At 38.9% G+C, this 16,807-nt stretch overlaps 1 protein-coding gene across 1 annotated transcript in view; it reads right to left on the reverse strand.

Moving 5' to 3' along the window:
• Window positions 1-15,303: 15,303 nt before the first annotated feature.
• BANK1 (B cell scaffold protein with ankyrin repeats 1) overlaps window positions 15,304-16,807 on the reverse strand; it is a 302,385-nt gene continuing 300,881 nt past the window's right edge. The window contains exons 16-17 of the mRNA XM_036410473.2: window positions 15,679-15,743; window positions 15,304-15,399 (exon numbers count right to left, since the gene is read on the reverse strand). Of these exons, the coding sequence (XP_036266366.1) occupies window positions 15,684-15,743 (60 nt within the window). The 3' untranslated portion in view covers window positions 15,304-15,399; window positions 15,679-15,683. The remainder of the gene's footprint in view (window positions 15,400-15,678; window positions 15,744-16,807) is intronic.

Consider the following 16,807-nt stretch of genomic DNA (forward strand, 5'->3'; position numbering starts at 1 on the left):
TTTTTAGAAAATGCCAAGTCTATTAAAAGAGAGCAGTGGCTCCACATCTATATAACTTCTCCATCAATATCAATAGGACAATTTTACTCTGAGCAAGAGATATGGAACAATGAATATAGCAGGAAGGCCAAGAAATGGGAAATTTGAAATGGCTATGGGAAAGCTTCAATTTCAAAAAGAAATCAGACTTTCGAAATGGAATATGCTTGTTCTCTCCAGTGGTTCACATTCATTTGAAAGTTTCAGCTGTTGTTTTGTGTCCCTGAAAGATAAGCCAGACTGCACATTGATTTATATACGTGTTGGCATCAGTTCAGGTCCTCCAGTAAAAGGACACCATAATGGAATTAAGGAATGCAAGAGATTTATTGGGGGAAGGACCTGGGAGAGACACAGGGGAGGGGAGGGTTAGGCAAGGAGTGGCTTTAGGCTGGACTGCATGCCTAATACCTGTGGAAGGAGTGGGGGAACGAAGGATGATCTGGTTGGAAGCATGCAGTGCCTCTCCAAGAATGTGTTGGTGAGGCACCTGGGCTGCCCCAAACCAAAGCTGTCCGTGAGAGGAGTCCCAGTTGGGCAGAAATAGCCTATTTCTGCTTCCTGCTTTGTGAGCAGGTGTTGGCCGAGGTGGGGGGAGAGCCAAGGAGGGTGTGAGGACTGAAGTGGATCTCACCGATGGTGAACCCAGCATTGGCAGCTCACTGAGCTCTTTGTAGCAGGCTCTCTCTTTAAAGGCCATCTGAGTGGCATACCACTCGGGGTAGCATACCATTATGACATGTTTGACTACTACTTAACTACATAGAAATGTTATGTCCTTTCCCATCCATTTTTGCTGGTCTTAGCCATTAGGTTGTTGTATGGAGGCCCAAGAGTTTTAGCATATATTTCAGTACACCTCATCCATTTATTGCTCTGTAATTGGCATCTGTACCCAATCACTCTGTTCATTCGAGCTGTCTGTTTCCATGGGATCTGTGACTTAAGAAAAAGCTGAGTCATGACTGATCTCTGTCCCCACAGCTGAGGTGGTGCAAAATATGGCCTATTTCTGACACCGTTTTTTGCTTCTATTTTTCTTAAATATTTTCCCTCAAGGTATGCCCCTGACTGTTTAAAAGTAAATTCATCCTTGTCTCTGAGATTAAACACACTAGTTGGGAAAACCACCCCCCACTCCCATCTCCCACCCTCTGCCTCTAACTTGTTTGGGAGCCCACAGTGGTGGGGAAGGGAGGGACGGTGGCTCTGGGTGAGAAATGGATTCATGACCTTTCTGCCCATAAGCCTGCCTCTCCTCCTGAGAGTGGTCATAGCAACATTCCCAGCCTAATGCAGTCCCACCAGGAGGCAGCCTCTGGGGCCTCAGGCTGGACTGTGGACCCCAGCACCCCACTGTGCACACAACCCTGAGACACACTCTTCAGCCTGCAGACACCTACAGCATGTCACCGGCCTCTAAGACCTGGTGAATCCTAAACCTGGACAGCAAGGTGGCTATACGGTGCCCCATGTGACTCTATGACTAGCACTGTTTCCAAAACCTGAGCAAAAAAATATGGAGGAAGCTCTCCTTTCATACCCTTTGGTTTCTTTGTCCCCAAATAAGGATCAGACTTCCTGGACCTTTGCAAAAAGCCCCTTGTGTTGGGATGGGGGCCGTGAGACCACCCGTGCTGGCACCAGCACTGATAACCCCCTCCGGGGGTTGTGTATTGTTCATGGTTTATGGCCTCTGTAAAATGTGAGTATTTAGGTAAACAGGTCTTATAAGACCAGATAATTAAGGAAGGGACAGTGACTAGTCTATAGGCTAACAGGAATGTGCATCAGGGATACTAATTAACTAGGTATAGAGTCAGGCTGCTGGTCTTCCCGCCCCCCAAAATGTCATATTTTCCTTATCAGAGGCATCAGGAAGGCAGCTTTTAACATCACAAAGACACCTTTCAAGATTAAAAAAAGAAGATGCATAATCTAGGTGGTTTGAAGAAAAACATTTTTAAACTGAGTTTGGGATGGCATTTTTGCACAGGTCTTTTACCTTGATATATTTCCTTTCTAATTTAGTCTTATGTGCACGTAAGCCAGGCCTCCCATCCTTTTATCCCCCGATCAAATGTGGATATATGTACTTATTTGTGCTGATCCTTTGTTAAAGGTTTCCTCCAAACAACTTGGCCACCCCCTTCCACAGAGGTAAGGATGCTTTCCCCAAATGGGACACACTTGAGTTGAAATAAATTACTGTGAACCGTGAGGTGATTAAGTGCTCTTATAATTAGTACTGCAAAGAGTACAGCTCCTAAAAAGCACCTTTGAGACTCAATTCCAAAAATCCATGGGTAATTCTTTTTTTTTTTTTTTTTTTTAGGGATGCAGAATCAGAAAACCAGCTGCTGCCACTACTAGTTTTTATCCATATCATTCCTAAATTAGGCTACCACTAGGTCTCCATGAGGGGAGAATGATACCCGGCTGTTCTCTTCTTTGCATGAGTGACACGGCTGTCAAAGATCTGTGTCAGGTTAGTGCCCTGGGCAAATGTTTACCATTGTAACGATTCTGTCAAAAGCAAGTTTGGGTCCTGACAGCACATTTACTGTCAAATTGCTGGTGGACATCTGCTCAGGACAGGCTGATTCAGACACTTGGCTGATAGGAAGAAACCCGATTCGGTGCTATTTCCATTAGGAGCAGCGCTTCAGAGACCCTCTTCTGATTATGACTTCAGGCTGCCACTTACCATACTTCTTGGTTGCCCATCTGGCCTTAAAAATACACCGTTTCTGTTATAAGCAGGGAAGGCTTTGCCGTGGAAAATTTTGTGTATTTCTGGCACTCAGTGGAACTAATAACAGAAGTAATACCATTGAGTTAATTGCTCAAAAGGTGAGTCTACATTTTTTTTAAATTCAAAGTTGCATTTCCTAATGGAGTTAATGAAATAATAATGCTGAAGGAATTTAGCTGATTCTTTCCAACAGCACCAAGAAAAGTTGGTCTGCATCTTACCTCCCCACCAAATCTCTAAATTGAGGCCATAGTCTGCTGTATTTAGTTTGCTGGTCTCCTTTTGGCACGTTGGTGGAATAGTGCATATTTAGACTAGTATTTGGAGCTCTGCAAACCACATAAGTGTTTTTGCTGGAGAAGTTATTTCTGTTACTTGCTTTACTTACAAGTTGACTATAACACTTCTTGAAGCTTATGCCCTATATAAATGGCTTTAATTAGGTTGGGTTTATGTAACTTCTCTTGTTTGTATAGGCTAAATGCATGCACGAATTTCCCCCCCCCCCCTAAAAACCCAAGAAGTTCATCAAATGTCACAGCAAATAAATGGAAATCATTTACTACTTAAGTCTAGATCATTGTCCTTGTATGACAACATTGCATTTTGGTAAATTAAGTGGGAAGAATAGGCCAGTATTCTTGTCAAAGCCATCCCAGATGGTTAAGTGTAATTCTTAGACTTCCAGTTTACCGACAGAAGAATTCTTCCTTGCCTCTCTCTGGCTTACAGAAACAAATGTGGGCCAGAGGCCTGATAAATATGTGGGAATTGTCCTATATGCTTGCAGGAACATTTGTCATGGCCACATCTAATTTAACACCAAAAATTGTTTTCAGCTGCTACTATCTAGCTGATACATTTAACCACAAAATCAGAAAGAATTTTGAAATTCCAGAAGAGCTAATACATGATGAAAATCCCAGTAGAGAATAAAAATGCTATCATAATACCTGTAACACACGTTTGTTTGCCAAGTATTATGCAGTCAAATTTGATTTTGTCAAATAAAGTATAACAAAAGGTCGAGAAAGTTCAGAACTCTAATCATTGGCTATTTCAATTACATTATTATTGTCTGGCTATTTGATAAGACAGTTGCAACCTAGTTTTAAGCCCCTCTGGATATAGTTATTTTAGTATCTCTGTGTCTTTCTGTTTAATACTTCCATATTACCTCTCAATCATTCACAGTGCACTGGATGTGAATAGAAGTGAAAAAAAAAATGTCCCACCTGCTTTCCTTATTATATATCTCAGGGTGGTGATAGTGTTGTTGGGGTGAAAATCCAGATCTCCTAAAACCTTGTGTTACTATGTAGTTATCTAAATCTTGATTTACAAGGATACAATTTAATTTATTTTGGCAAGTATTTTAGAATATTCAGAAAGTGATCTGGTGGATATAAGGAAACTTCTATTATTGAGTAAATAACAGGATGAGTAAAGTGTTGGGGAAAAGAGAATGAGATAGAAAATACTTGATTTCTTAGGGTAATCTCACTCTGCCATGTCCTTCCTTTTCCTATGCCTGCTTATATGTACATAGTTATTAAAATATTGTCTATAATGTTGTGTTCTAGTTCACAAGAACTGTTCTGTATAGGACTCATGATAAGGTTGAGTTAATATCCTATGGGTAGTCTTTCCTGAAACCCTGAATAATCCCCCATTCTCTCATTCCATGACCCTTCCTGATTTGTATCTTTTCCTCAGCATTAATAATCATCTGACTGTATAGTATATACAAATTTCTTTTTTAAAAATATGTTTTATTGATTTTTTACAGAGAGGAAGGGAGAGGGATAGTTAGAAACATCGATGAGAGAGAAACATTGATCAGCTGCCTCCTGCACACTCCCCGCTGGGGATGTGCCCGCAACCAAGGTACATGCCCTTGACTGGAGTCAAACCTGGGACCCTTCAGTCCACAGGCTGACACTCTATCCACTGAGCCAAACCAGTTAAGGCTATACCAATTTCTTCAGTGATAGCTCCTCTAAAATATAAGTTCAATGCAGGAAGACATAGAGGAGTGGTGCTAGCACATAGTCAGCACTCAAAGGAACCTTTGTTGAATAAATTGATTAATAATGTCCCAAACACTGTTGTTTGAATGGATACCATTCTTTTGCTATTATAGTTAATGCACTAGCAAACATCTTATTGCATGGTTTGGCTTCCTTTAAAATTTTCCTTATGATTACACTGATAAAGAAAATGTATTAAAATATGGATAATTTTTATCACTCTATTTAATCATTCCTTCATTGATTTACCAAATACTTAAGTGTCTGTACTGGCCATTATTTTAAGTCTAGTGACAAAGTTGTGAAAAAGATAGATGAAGATTTTTTCTTTATGGGAGATTTATTCTAGTCAGGGAGATAGGAAATAAATAAACTGAAATATTAGATAGTGATAGGATTATGGAGAAAATTGAAGAAGAAGAAGAAAAGGTATGCTATTTAAGGCAGATATGCCAGAGAAAACCTTTCTGAGAAAGCAAGTATTAAGGGGATTCTTGAATGAAGTAGGAGGTTGCGCCATATGAATAGACAATGTAGAGAGAAAAGCAAGTACAAAAATCCCGCTGCAGTAGTGTCTTATATTGCCATAGTATGCCAATGGAGTTGGGCCTCATTAATTTTATTTGCTCTTACCTAAGTACTTTTTTGGGGGAACTAATTTACTAAGTGTAATTTCTATTTTAGCTTAGCTTTGATGTCTTTGATCACAAATAAGGATAAACCTCTGTTCCCTGTATTTGTCCACTAGTAGCATTTCTTTTTCAATTAACTCTTTGTCGCTGTCCTTTGGGAATTTACTATTGGCATCTTGTTGCTTTTTTTTATTTTTATAAATTTGAATGTGATCTCTGTATATTAGAGAAACAAATACTTCTCTGCGTATTATCATTTAAATTGTGGTTTTGCTACTTTTATTGCATAGCTGTCCTCTGTGGCTTTATATGCATTTTAATGGAATAAAATGATTTAAAAAGCATCTGTGTTAGATTGATTATATTCAGAGACCTAATTTCTCCCTCCTACATGTATCCACATCCTTTGCCATATAACGTTTTTTCTCTCTTCTGCATTGGCTATGGGCCAGCCACGTGACCTACTTTGGACAGTGGCATGCGGTAAGTGGGGCAACAACAGAGGTTTGAAACAATAGGAAAAGAACTTAGGCAATTGCTGTCTCTCTCTTGCTCTCTGCAGTTGCCATGGGTCTCTGCCAGGGCTGCACTGCAGGAGGATGGTAGACACTTCCTACAGAGGCACGTTGTGAAGCCCTCGCCCAGGCCATCCTAGATTAGCATAGCCAGCTGACCCTCAGGTAGGTAAAGAAACCGAATCAAGAGCCACCTACATGAACCCGCAGATAAGAACATGGTCACAGGCAGGACTCAGACCTGAGTTGGTGAGTGCCCACATACTTGTGAGTTAAGTAAAGACTCATAGTATACAACAAGGAGGTTTTATAGCTGTTTTCTATGTAGCATGTTTGTGGACTAGTTAATTGATAGAGTGCCCATCTTTAGACTACCACTCTGGTTGTGTTATTTGTGCCCTGTGTTGTTGACTGATTTTAGTGTAATACAGTTTTCTAAAAATGTTAACATCAAATGCCAATGTTGATCAAATAGTGAGATCCCACTCTATTACCATGCCCTAACACGCATTGGATGGGTAAATTTGTATTGGTTAAAAAGATAACAATCAGCCAAAACTGGTTTGGCTGGTGGATAGAGCATTGGCCTGCAGACTGAAAGGTCCTGGGTTCGATTCCAGTCAAGGGTATGTACCTTGGTTGCAGGCACATCCCCAGTGGGGGAAGGGGGAAGGGTGTGTTCAGGAGGCAGCTGATTGATGTTTCTCTCTCATCGATGTTTCTAACTCTCTATCTCTCTCCCTTCCTCTTTGTGAAAAATCAATAAAATATATTTAAAAAAAGATAACAATCAGAAAAACATCCCATGATGAAATTACTTAGTGAGGATCAAAGAATTCTTTGTCTAATAAATCAGATAAAGTAAATGAAAGAGAGGACTTCTGGCTAATGAAGAAGACTATAGGAATTTCCAAGAAGGGATGATGAATACACTTCTCAATCTGATACTGTTCCCTCTCTGTGGAGAACAAAGATGTAACAATGTTTCATCAAATGACTCTTGTCTGTTTCTCTGAGAGCACTAAGATCATGCCCTATATCCCAGGTACATCAAATCACAGTGCTCAGTGATTGTCAAGTAAATTGCATCATTGCCAGAATAACTGATTCCCAATTGTCTATTGTTTCTACATCAGACCTGAAATGGCCCTTGGTCTTAAGAAAATTGTAGTATTTAGTTCCAAGGTAAAGCAAATGGACTAGAGAAAGCTATACTGAGCTTTCTATGCGGACCACTGCACTACAACTGATGGGAGTGCTTTACTCTGCCTAGCCTGATGGCCTACAAAGAAAAGTAACTTGACCTGAACTTGCTGAGGTCATCCATTAGTATTTAATTCACCAGCTTTAAAAACAACATTTTTATCTTTGTACATTTACTATATTTTATTTATTTATTTTTTATAAATACATCTTATTGATTTTTTACAGAGAGGAAGGGGGGGGGGGAGATAGAAAGCTAGAAACATTGATGAGAGAGAAACATCGATCAGCTGCCTCCTGCACACTCCCCACTGGGGCTGTGCCCGCAACCGAGGTACATGCCCTTGACCGAAATCGAACCTGGGACCTTTCAGTCCTCGGGCCAATGCTCTATCCACTGAGCCAAACCGGTTTCGGTGCATCTACTATATTTTAAAACCAAGGAAGTTATAATCCAGCCACAACAGTGATAAAAGTTTAAATATTTCACTTGGTGCCAGACTTTCTTTAGATTTTTGTTTTTGTTTTTGCAATCTATACCTTCAAAGCATGATTAAAGTTGGATTATGAGGTTATTAATAATAAAGACCTGTGTATATTTTAAGAGGAAATAATTGTATTCAACAAAATCTAAAATTTCTATCTAGAGAAGAGAGCTAATCAATAAATAATTTAATGCTGCCCATGCCTTGATTATAAATGTAAGTAAAATTATTCCTGAATTTGTAATTTAGTACTTTTAGAGTTTCATGAAAAGTAAGTTTAATGAAGGTCATTTGATTTAACAAAATATTGTTTAGAAATAACACAAAGAAAATCTAAATTCCAGAAGTAGATACTCAATGAACAAAGCTTTGGCTGCAACTCTGATAATACTGGCATTTGTGTTTTCTAAAAATATGCTATAAGATATTATATATATGCTTAGATTACATAAAATTCAAAAGGATTTTATAACGATTAGACACATCTGAGTAATCTGATGAATATTATATTAGATTGATTTGAAAATAGATTTAAGACAGGATCTGATAACATTTATTCATTTAACAGACATCAAGTGAGTAAAAAAATTGAAGCCTTATTCAAATTTTTTTAATTCTCTCCACCCTGTCCCATCAGAAAATGTTGTTGACCCCAGCACCAAAATATGTCTAAAATCTGCCTTCTCTATCACCATATTTTCCCCTTTCATATTTCAGAGGCTGAAGCGAGCATTTGCTTTTCTGGATGAAGAAGTGGCTTATTCTGTAGGAAAGCCTCATGCTTGCGTCTCTGCTGCCTTTCTCAGTCAGGCGAGGAGGCAGCTAGTTTTTATAGTGATACAGGGATGTTTTGTTAAAACCAGAAAGATCAATTTTAACCAATACCTAAATGGGAAAGTCTATAAACATTCCAGTCAAAATGAGGTCTAGAGAAATGCTGTATGTCAAGGTACCTGTAAAACAGCAACAATGTATTATTGTGCATTTAATAGTTTGTTAGGAGGATAGGCGTTATGTTTAATGTTCTTGCAAAAATATGATAAAATAAAATAAAATAAAATAAAATAAAATAAAATGAAAACATGATATATGGAAGCCAGAATGAGAACATATGATGACCACAAAGTAAGGTTCCTCTGCCTTTCACCATCACTGTTACAACAGGTCATCTGGGAACCCCTTAGTCTGCTGCTGCAGAATAACTGAGAGGCATCGGGCATGACTGGCCAGTCTGAGTCACAGAACACCTCCTTTCACAACACAATGACAAATGTCAGAGACTGGCCAGGATGGCTAAGGTTCCTCAGTGTGACTGCAAATGCTTTTTTCGAGTCCCCTGCATCAGTTCACATGACCATGAATCCTGTGTCTTTCTTTTGCTCAAATGAAGAAAAGAGATAGTGCTAGGGGCAAAATGGTAGCACCTTTATCACCGCTGATGGAACGTGTCCATTGTCACCTTGAAAAAGAGACAATCCATCAGAAATTATTGGTTTGTTTGCTGAGGCAAAGTTTTCTCTCTGAGGGCCATCTATTGCTACAGAGACAAAAAGGCAATCTGAGCAACACTATCCCACTGGTATTCAGGAACTCAGAAATGGCTTCAGTGTCTGATACATTTCACTGCACAGCATCTCTGAGAGATCTTGCACCCCTTATGAGTGAAACCAAGCTTGATGTTGATTTGAAGACACCCCAAATCCTATCTAATAAAGACCGAGTATGCAAATTGACCATCACACCACCACAGAGATGGCGGTGCCCAGTTCCCTCAGCCCCACCAGAGATTACTATGGCAAGTGGACTGAGAAGTTTCCAGCAAGTGTGAGAAGCAAGCTTTGGTGGGATCGAGGGAGAGCTGGCGGGCTCAGGGCCGCTGCTGCCTGGGGAGGCCCTCGGAGTTTGGTTCTGAAACTGTAGGGACCCACTCTAGCACGGGCAGGGAAGGAAGTGCATGCTGCCTGTCCAACGCCAGGTCCCTGGTGAAGAAAGTGGGTCCAAGTTGCAGCTATGGGGCCTGGTAGGGCTGTTTCACCCTGGACCATCATGGCTGAGCTATGCCCCTGGGCCGTCTGCAAACACGGGTGGAGCAGGCACGGGTTGAACATTTTAATGAAAATGGGATGCCTGTGCCCCATGCCTCCATGCCCTGGTTCCAGTGAGGAGAGGGCAGCGGGATCGAGGGCATAGCCTCGGGACCCTGTTAGGAGGCACCAGGGCTCAGGAGGGGCTGGGAACAGAGGGCTCCAGTTGCTGGGCTGTCAGCAGGACAGACCCAAGGTGCCTCTAGTCACCCTCATCCACCCAGCACTGGGCCTTGGGGCCTCACTCCGGAGCTCAGCCATGGGCGGCTCCGGCCCCAGCGTGTTTCTCCTGTTATATGACTGGAAGTACAGGAGGCAGTTGAATTAGAGTCATGGTTGTAATTTAATTTCTCTAAACTCAGAGCGGTTTTCTTTCCAAATATATCAGGTGCCAGGAAATGTTCAAAGAACTGGGGACCCATTCCCAAATCAGGAAAAGAAGTCACAGGATATATACTATTGCTACGAATACAGTATTAGGAAATATTAATACTTACAACATATACAGTGTAATGTATTAGATGCTTTCGTATCAAATAAAGTATGTATTCTCATAGAGTAATACTGGTAGATATGTTATAGTTATGGCAGTATGTCACATCGTATCTATATTAATAAAAGGGTAATATGCTAATTAAACCAGAGAGCTTCTGGGAGACCTTCTGGCTGTCCTTCTGGACAAAGCCATGGTACTGGGGCCAATGCAGAGGTGGTTAGGAGTGATCAGGCCAGGAGGGGAGGGCAGCTGGGGGTGATCAGGTTGGTGGGGGAGGGGGCAGTTGGGGGTAAGCAGGCCAGTAGGCAGAGTGGTTATGGGGCAATCAAGCAGACAGGCAGGTGAGTGGTTAGGAGCCAGGAGTCCCAGATTGTGTGAGGGATGTCTGACTGCTGGGTTAGGCCCAATCGTACAAGGATCTGGCCTAAACTGGCAGTTGGACTTCCCCCAAGGGAGTCCCAGATTGGAGAGGGTGCAGGACAGGCTAAGGGAACCCTGCCCCCCTTCCCATGCATGAATTTTGTTCACTGGGCCACTAGTATATTCTAATAGGAATGAGTGTTTTACTCAGAGATGAGTTTACTAGTTTATTTACTTTAAGACAGTATTGTGACTGAAGCTGACTTTCATTATTTGCAAAATTTAGAACTTAAGATTTTGCTTTATGATAAATAACCTAGTGCAAATCTTGAGTGCCAAATAAGTATCATGCATGCCAACACTTTCCTGACTCAACACACCCTTGTCCATGGCAAACACCATTGACTGATCTTGGCACAGTTTCCCATCGAACCCATGTTTTAGGTGCCATCTCCACAGATCATTGCCCGTATCTTTCAGCCACTTTTTCTTTCCCCAGTAAGTGCAAAATGAGGCCAACTTACAATATATACATAAAATGTAAACCAGTGTTGTTATTTTTTTGGTTTTTTTTTTAATAAAGGAACTTCTTTATTACAAGATTACTCAGACTTCAGTACTTTGATATTTAACATACTCTTCTAAAAGAAGCTAAAATACGTAGCACCCCTGAGCTCACTTGATCCCCAAACCCTTTCTTAAACAATGTTATAGAATCAATGGTAAGATTCTGTAGCATTGTTTCCTAAGCTGTGTTACCAGGACTCTTGCCCCATAAGAGTCCTGGTAACACAGCTTGGGAAACAATGCTACAGAATCTTACCATTGACAGATTTTTGCACTTCTGGTGTTTATGGGTGACCCATGTGAGTATTTTATAATCATTTGTATTTTAAAATAATGATATGGATGTGATTCATATGTTATAAGGCTGTACCTAAGAGCCAGTCAGATAACAGTCAGCCTTGTGTTCCACACATCGTTCACATTTCAAGGAGGATTCCCCAATTTACTCCAAGTCAAATCTTCTAAGCACTTACATCTCATCTTAGTAAAATGACTATATATCCCAGCTTATGCCTGAAGTAGTTCTGGTTCATGCCTGCTTTTCCACGGTACTTATTAAAATGACTTCATTTACCATCAAAGGCATCCTCTTTGAATGTAAATTAATTAACTGATCTCCTTACACTTAATTCTTTAACAAACAGTGCTGATGTTGCTACTATTAAGACCATTTTACCATTGACGAAAAACAATCCTCCAAGAGACTGGCATAGTTTGCACAGCGAAGACAGAGCTGAGCCAATATTCAAAGTAGGTCAGTCTAACCTCAAAGCTCATGCTCTGGAATATAGTACTGTCCTGCTCATGTGAAACATGATGTCATTTAATATCCATAAAATTATCTCAGAAGCATCATCTTCTGCATTTTGAAGATGGGAATATTGGGGAAGTCATGCACTGTAATTGAGAACCTTGCCTCTGCTGTTATTTAAAGCTCAGTCCCACACAATAAGGTGGATGACAAGTGTGGCCCTTATGGCTACACAACGGGCTGCAAGAAGGTTTTGGACTAGCTCTGTGCTAATCTGCAGGGACCCACTAGATCCAGATCATGATGCAGATCTCTCCTAAATATTTACCCATTTAGAAAAGCAATATACAGTAAAATTCAGGTAAGTCTAAGTTAATTAAAATCAGACCCCAGGAGCACTATAGAAAATAAGAAGGAACTCAGATGAGCAATAGGATTAATAATGACACAAGTTAAAAGGTTATTTTCTTTGGAAAAACAGTAAGAACAGTCTAAAAACTGGAGTCCCTATTGGTAGAATAATCTAATGTTTGATTTGTGACAATGCATTAGAGTCAACAATTATTTTGAGTATTTAGTGATGCATTTAAAGTTAAGCCAAATGTATTTTAAAATAAAGGAATCTGGCCAGTTGAGGTGACTCAGTGTTTGAGCATTGACCTATGAACTAGGAAGTCACAAGGCATATGCTGGGATTGCAGGCTTGATCCTCGGCGGGGGGGGGGGGCATGCAGGATACAGGCAATCAATGATTCTCTCTCATCATTGATGTTTCTATCTCCCTCTCCCTACCTCTCTGAAATCAATAAAAATATATTAAAAAAATAAAATGACATTCATTTATACTCTGATAAGAATTTCCACTTGCAGAAAATTTGGTATGAAGTTACCTGTTTTCATTTTATCGATAACACTTTTTAAGTGCTAAACTTATTTTACTTTATAGTCTAAATCAGGGTTTCTCAGCTTTTTCACTTTTGACATTTTGAAGTGGAAATTTCTTTGTCCTGTGCATTGAAGGATGTTTATTAGCTTCCTTGTCTCTGCATCCTAGATGCCAGAGCTACTTTCTCCGTAGTCATAACCATTAAAAATGTCCCCAGATATTACTAAATGTCCAGGGCAAAAAACCAAAACCACCTCATTTGCAAAAACACCAGTCAAGATGCTTCCTTTTTGTTATCCTAGAATACTGGGATATAATGCAGAAAAAGGGAGTTCATATTGAACATCAACTCCTTTGATAACATTCAGGACCTGTTCATTCTTCTCTAGAAGTCAGAGTCATGGTAAATTTAGGAACCTAAGGAAAGGGCTGGCTTTTGGCTAAAGTTAGGAGTGATGGCTTGTTAAGAGCAAATCTGGTTTGAGGAAGGGATGAAGAAAAAGATAAAGTATATTAGCTACAGGCTGCTCAGACTTCCGGAAACAGCACAAAATCCTCAGAAGTTCTCTTGTGGAAGTTTTTCCTTCAGACAGTGACTAGGGCTTCTTGAGATATGGCCAGGTCTTTCAGGAAAGTTCACATGTTTCCAGTATATATCCAGCCCCTAGGCCCTGTCCTTCAATCTCTCATCGCTAAGGCAAAGCTTCTGTTATATGGCTGCAATTCGATGGACAGTATTCCATATGTTAGGGATAAAGCCCAGAGATTAAAAATATTGCTTCCTATGGAACATTTACATTTGGGATCATTTCTAAATTTGGGTTACCCTTCCTCTGCCTGTTCATGTCTCTACTTTTTTTTTTTTTTTTTTTTTTTTTTACCTCTTTCTTCCATTCAATAGTATAATATGGACTCTCCTGATCCCCCAACTCCAACCTTGTCTAATCAATGTTTTCCTTCTGGCAAAGCCTAATCAGCCAAGGACAGGATGAGCCATGGTAAAGGAAGCATACAGAGGACCTCACATTTTTTGGTTTCTTTTTCCATGTGTCTCCGTGATGGCAAAGTGGAAGATTCCAAGGGTCAGAGTGTCTTGAGAAAGAGGCTATTCAATGATTTTATTCTAAGTTAGCCCAGACCATCAGGGTGGAATTTCAAAGATCCTGAATTTAGATTTCCTTCTATGTTAAAGATCTGAATAACAGTCAGGCCTTATCTTCCTCTTCCACCCTTAACCAAGTCTCAGGTAAGAGATGATCTAATTGCATTGTAATCAGGAGTGTAAACATTTTAGCTGTCACTGAATTTCACAGTTTTAATAACACTAAAGTTACTGGTGAAATTGTCTGCATCAGCCACAGGATAATATGGCAGTTTTTAACTTTACCGATGTTGCATACATTTACATTTTATAAATGGAGAAAATGATAGAAAAGCAGTCAGCTTTCCTACTGCTCTCCCTAACTGAGTGTGACAATCCACTCAGATGGGGGCTCAGTGCGTGGAATGGCATGTCATTTCTTGAAAGTGTGGATGTGAATATATAGGCTGAATTTCCAAATATATATAATAATCAAAAGCAGCTTCTCTAGGGATTAATTAAACCAATGACTTGATGAACTTTTAAAAGAATGTTAATACTACTGGGAAACCTCTGATCAATGTTTTTCAGAATCACTTTAAAAAAAACCAGTCATTTCTATCACTGTTTAGAAGCTAGAAAAACACCATTTGTGTTTATTCTTTATGGGCACTACACAGTGAAATTAATTTGTTAATTGTTTTCAAATGATTTTGGTAGACTCTCTATAAATTGGTAAAGCAGAAGAATTTAGTGGTTAATTCTCATGTATGGATTTTGAAAGTCAGACATAGCTTTAAACATTCATTTTATTTGCAGCAATTGTGCATAAGCATCAGACATTGGGAAATTCACTTTCTATTCTAAGCTAGCAAGGTGTGCCTAAGAAGTAAGTTGATGAAATTTTAAGTCTTTTAATAAGGAATATAGGTTGTAGAAATATATATATTAATATGAGATACAAAATGTTAGGAAAACAATTTCTCAGGATTACATGCAAATAAGCACTAAATAAGGGAAGGTTTCTGCAAGCATGCTGTGACAATAGTTAGTTCTGAATGTGAGAAATTCAGGAAATGGGCCAACCACTGAAAAGGCAAATATGTGTTGAACAAATTTGTGTTTTCATGGTTATTCCAAGGACAAAAGGAGTAATTTATTAAGGTTAGTGCCTAAAACAGGCCCCATAACGTCTACGGAGCATTTTACTTTTCTGCTCTTGTTTTCCTTCCATTTTCAAAATGGGAAATAGCTGCTTCAGTGGGAAAGTGCATTGTAAAATGCAAGAATTTCATTTTCAAAGAATGGAATTGCTGGGGCACTCAATTTTAGGCTTGATATACCCATCTGAAGCAGATACAATGTCCATAAATTGTGGCAATAATAAAATCTGAAATCCAGAGGGCTGCTTTTTCTTTCATAGTATAGATTTGCCCTGAAGACAGCAAATCCAAATGCAAGCTTGCTTCACACAGAAAGCACAGTGTCTGCAGATTCTTGTTTCATTATAATAACCTGAAAACGAAATCACAGGAAATGTATTAGTGAATAATGGATCATCAATTGAAATTGATTAGCTAGCACGAAATCACACCCATACATAAATCTTTCTAAGGAACAATCACCCTTGGCTTGAAAAATACATGTGTTTATTCTTTCAGAAGAAGAAAATGAAATATTTAAGAGTATTCTGTTTGTTAGACAAATGATTCCTTCAAGTTCCTAATAAGACTGCTTTAGGTTTTTTTGTTGTTGTTTGTTTTGTTTTTAATTTAATATAGCTGTTTTTCTTACCTTCCTTAGTGATCTTTTCTGCAACAGAAACCAAATTCCTTTTCAACTTGGAGTCGAGCAGGAGGCTAAGAAAACAAAAAAAGATGAAGATCTACTATTTCTTCATTTTTTAGACTGAGCAAAGAAGCATAAAAACAGTCACATAAAAACACCTTTGTAGAGGGAACTGACAAGACAATTCTCCATCTTAAAAAGAAAGAGTCATTGTAAAGCTCAACTTCATCAAAATCCTGAGTTCAAATTTTATTTCCTGGTGTTGGGAATTTTTATTTTTTTTCTTCTATTCAAAATCTTACTCCAAAATGACGTGTCATGGTTGTACAGTCCTTTAGCTGGATCTTCATTTAACAAAGATTATTTTCATAAATTCTTGAGCCTAGCAGACTGAGTTTAATGAGACAAACATTATAGACTCATTAGGTCTATAGCCCATTGGTGGTCACAGAATGATCCAGAAATGCAAATACTTCAATGAGTTCTTAAGAGTGAATGGCTTTTATGTTTACTTATGATTTATTTGAAACATTAGAGATATTGAGGGTTATTAAAATTTGGTACACTAAAATCTGTTTATTATGAGAACTTACCAAGGGCTCCAATTCTGGATTTTAGCAAGAAATCCAACTGCCAATGACTTGGAATATCCCACAATATAGATAGTTGGAATCACAATTTTTATGAAGAAAATTTGTCTTTAGGTCATTATTAGTATTGTCTTGAACTATCTTGGTTTTCAATTACTGATGTTTTTGTTTAGTGTTATTTTTAACTTCTCATTAGCAAGTAATAATTAGTTCACTCTAGAATGTGAAGTAATGCATATTTACATGAAAAATAAATATATATTTATTTTCTATAACTAGACATTAAGGACTATGTACATTATGAGACAAATAGACTGATTATATTCTTATTGCTAAAGACGATGTCTTCATACCTCCTCTAGGATTTATTTGGTCCATACTAGTACATGTGGAATTAAGCTACACTTTGGCTCAATGCCTTTTTCCTTTGATCAAGTTCCTTCCTTGCCTTTTTTCCCTAATAGTTGATTTCTTTAAATTACTGCTCATTGATTTTGCACACAAATGCTTATGTAACCTATTTTATTCATATTTTCCAAATGTTT

This window comes from Pipistrellus kuhlii, unplaced genomic scaffold (assembly GCF_014108245.1).
Source record: "Pipistrellus kuhlii isolate mPipKuh1 unplaced genomic scaffold, mPipKuh1.p scaffold_m20_p_1, whole genome shotgun sequence".
Taxonomy (NCBI): Eukaryota; Metazoa; Chordata; class Mammalia; order Chiroptera; family Vespertilionidae; genus Pipistrellus; species Pipistrellus kuhlii.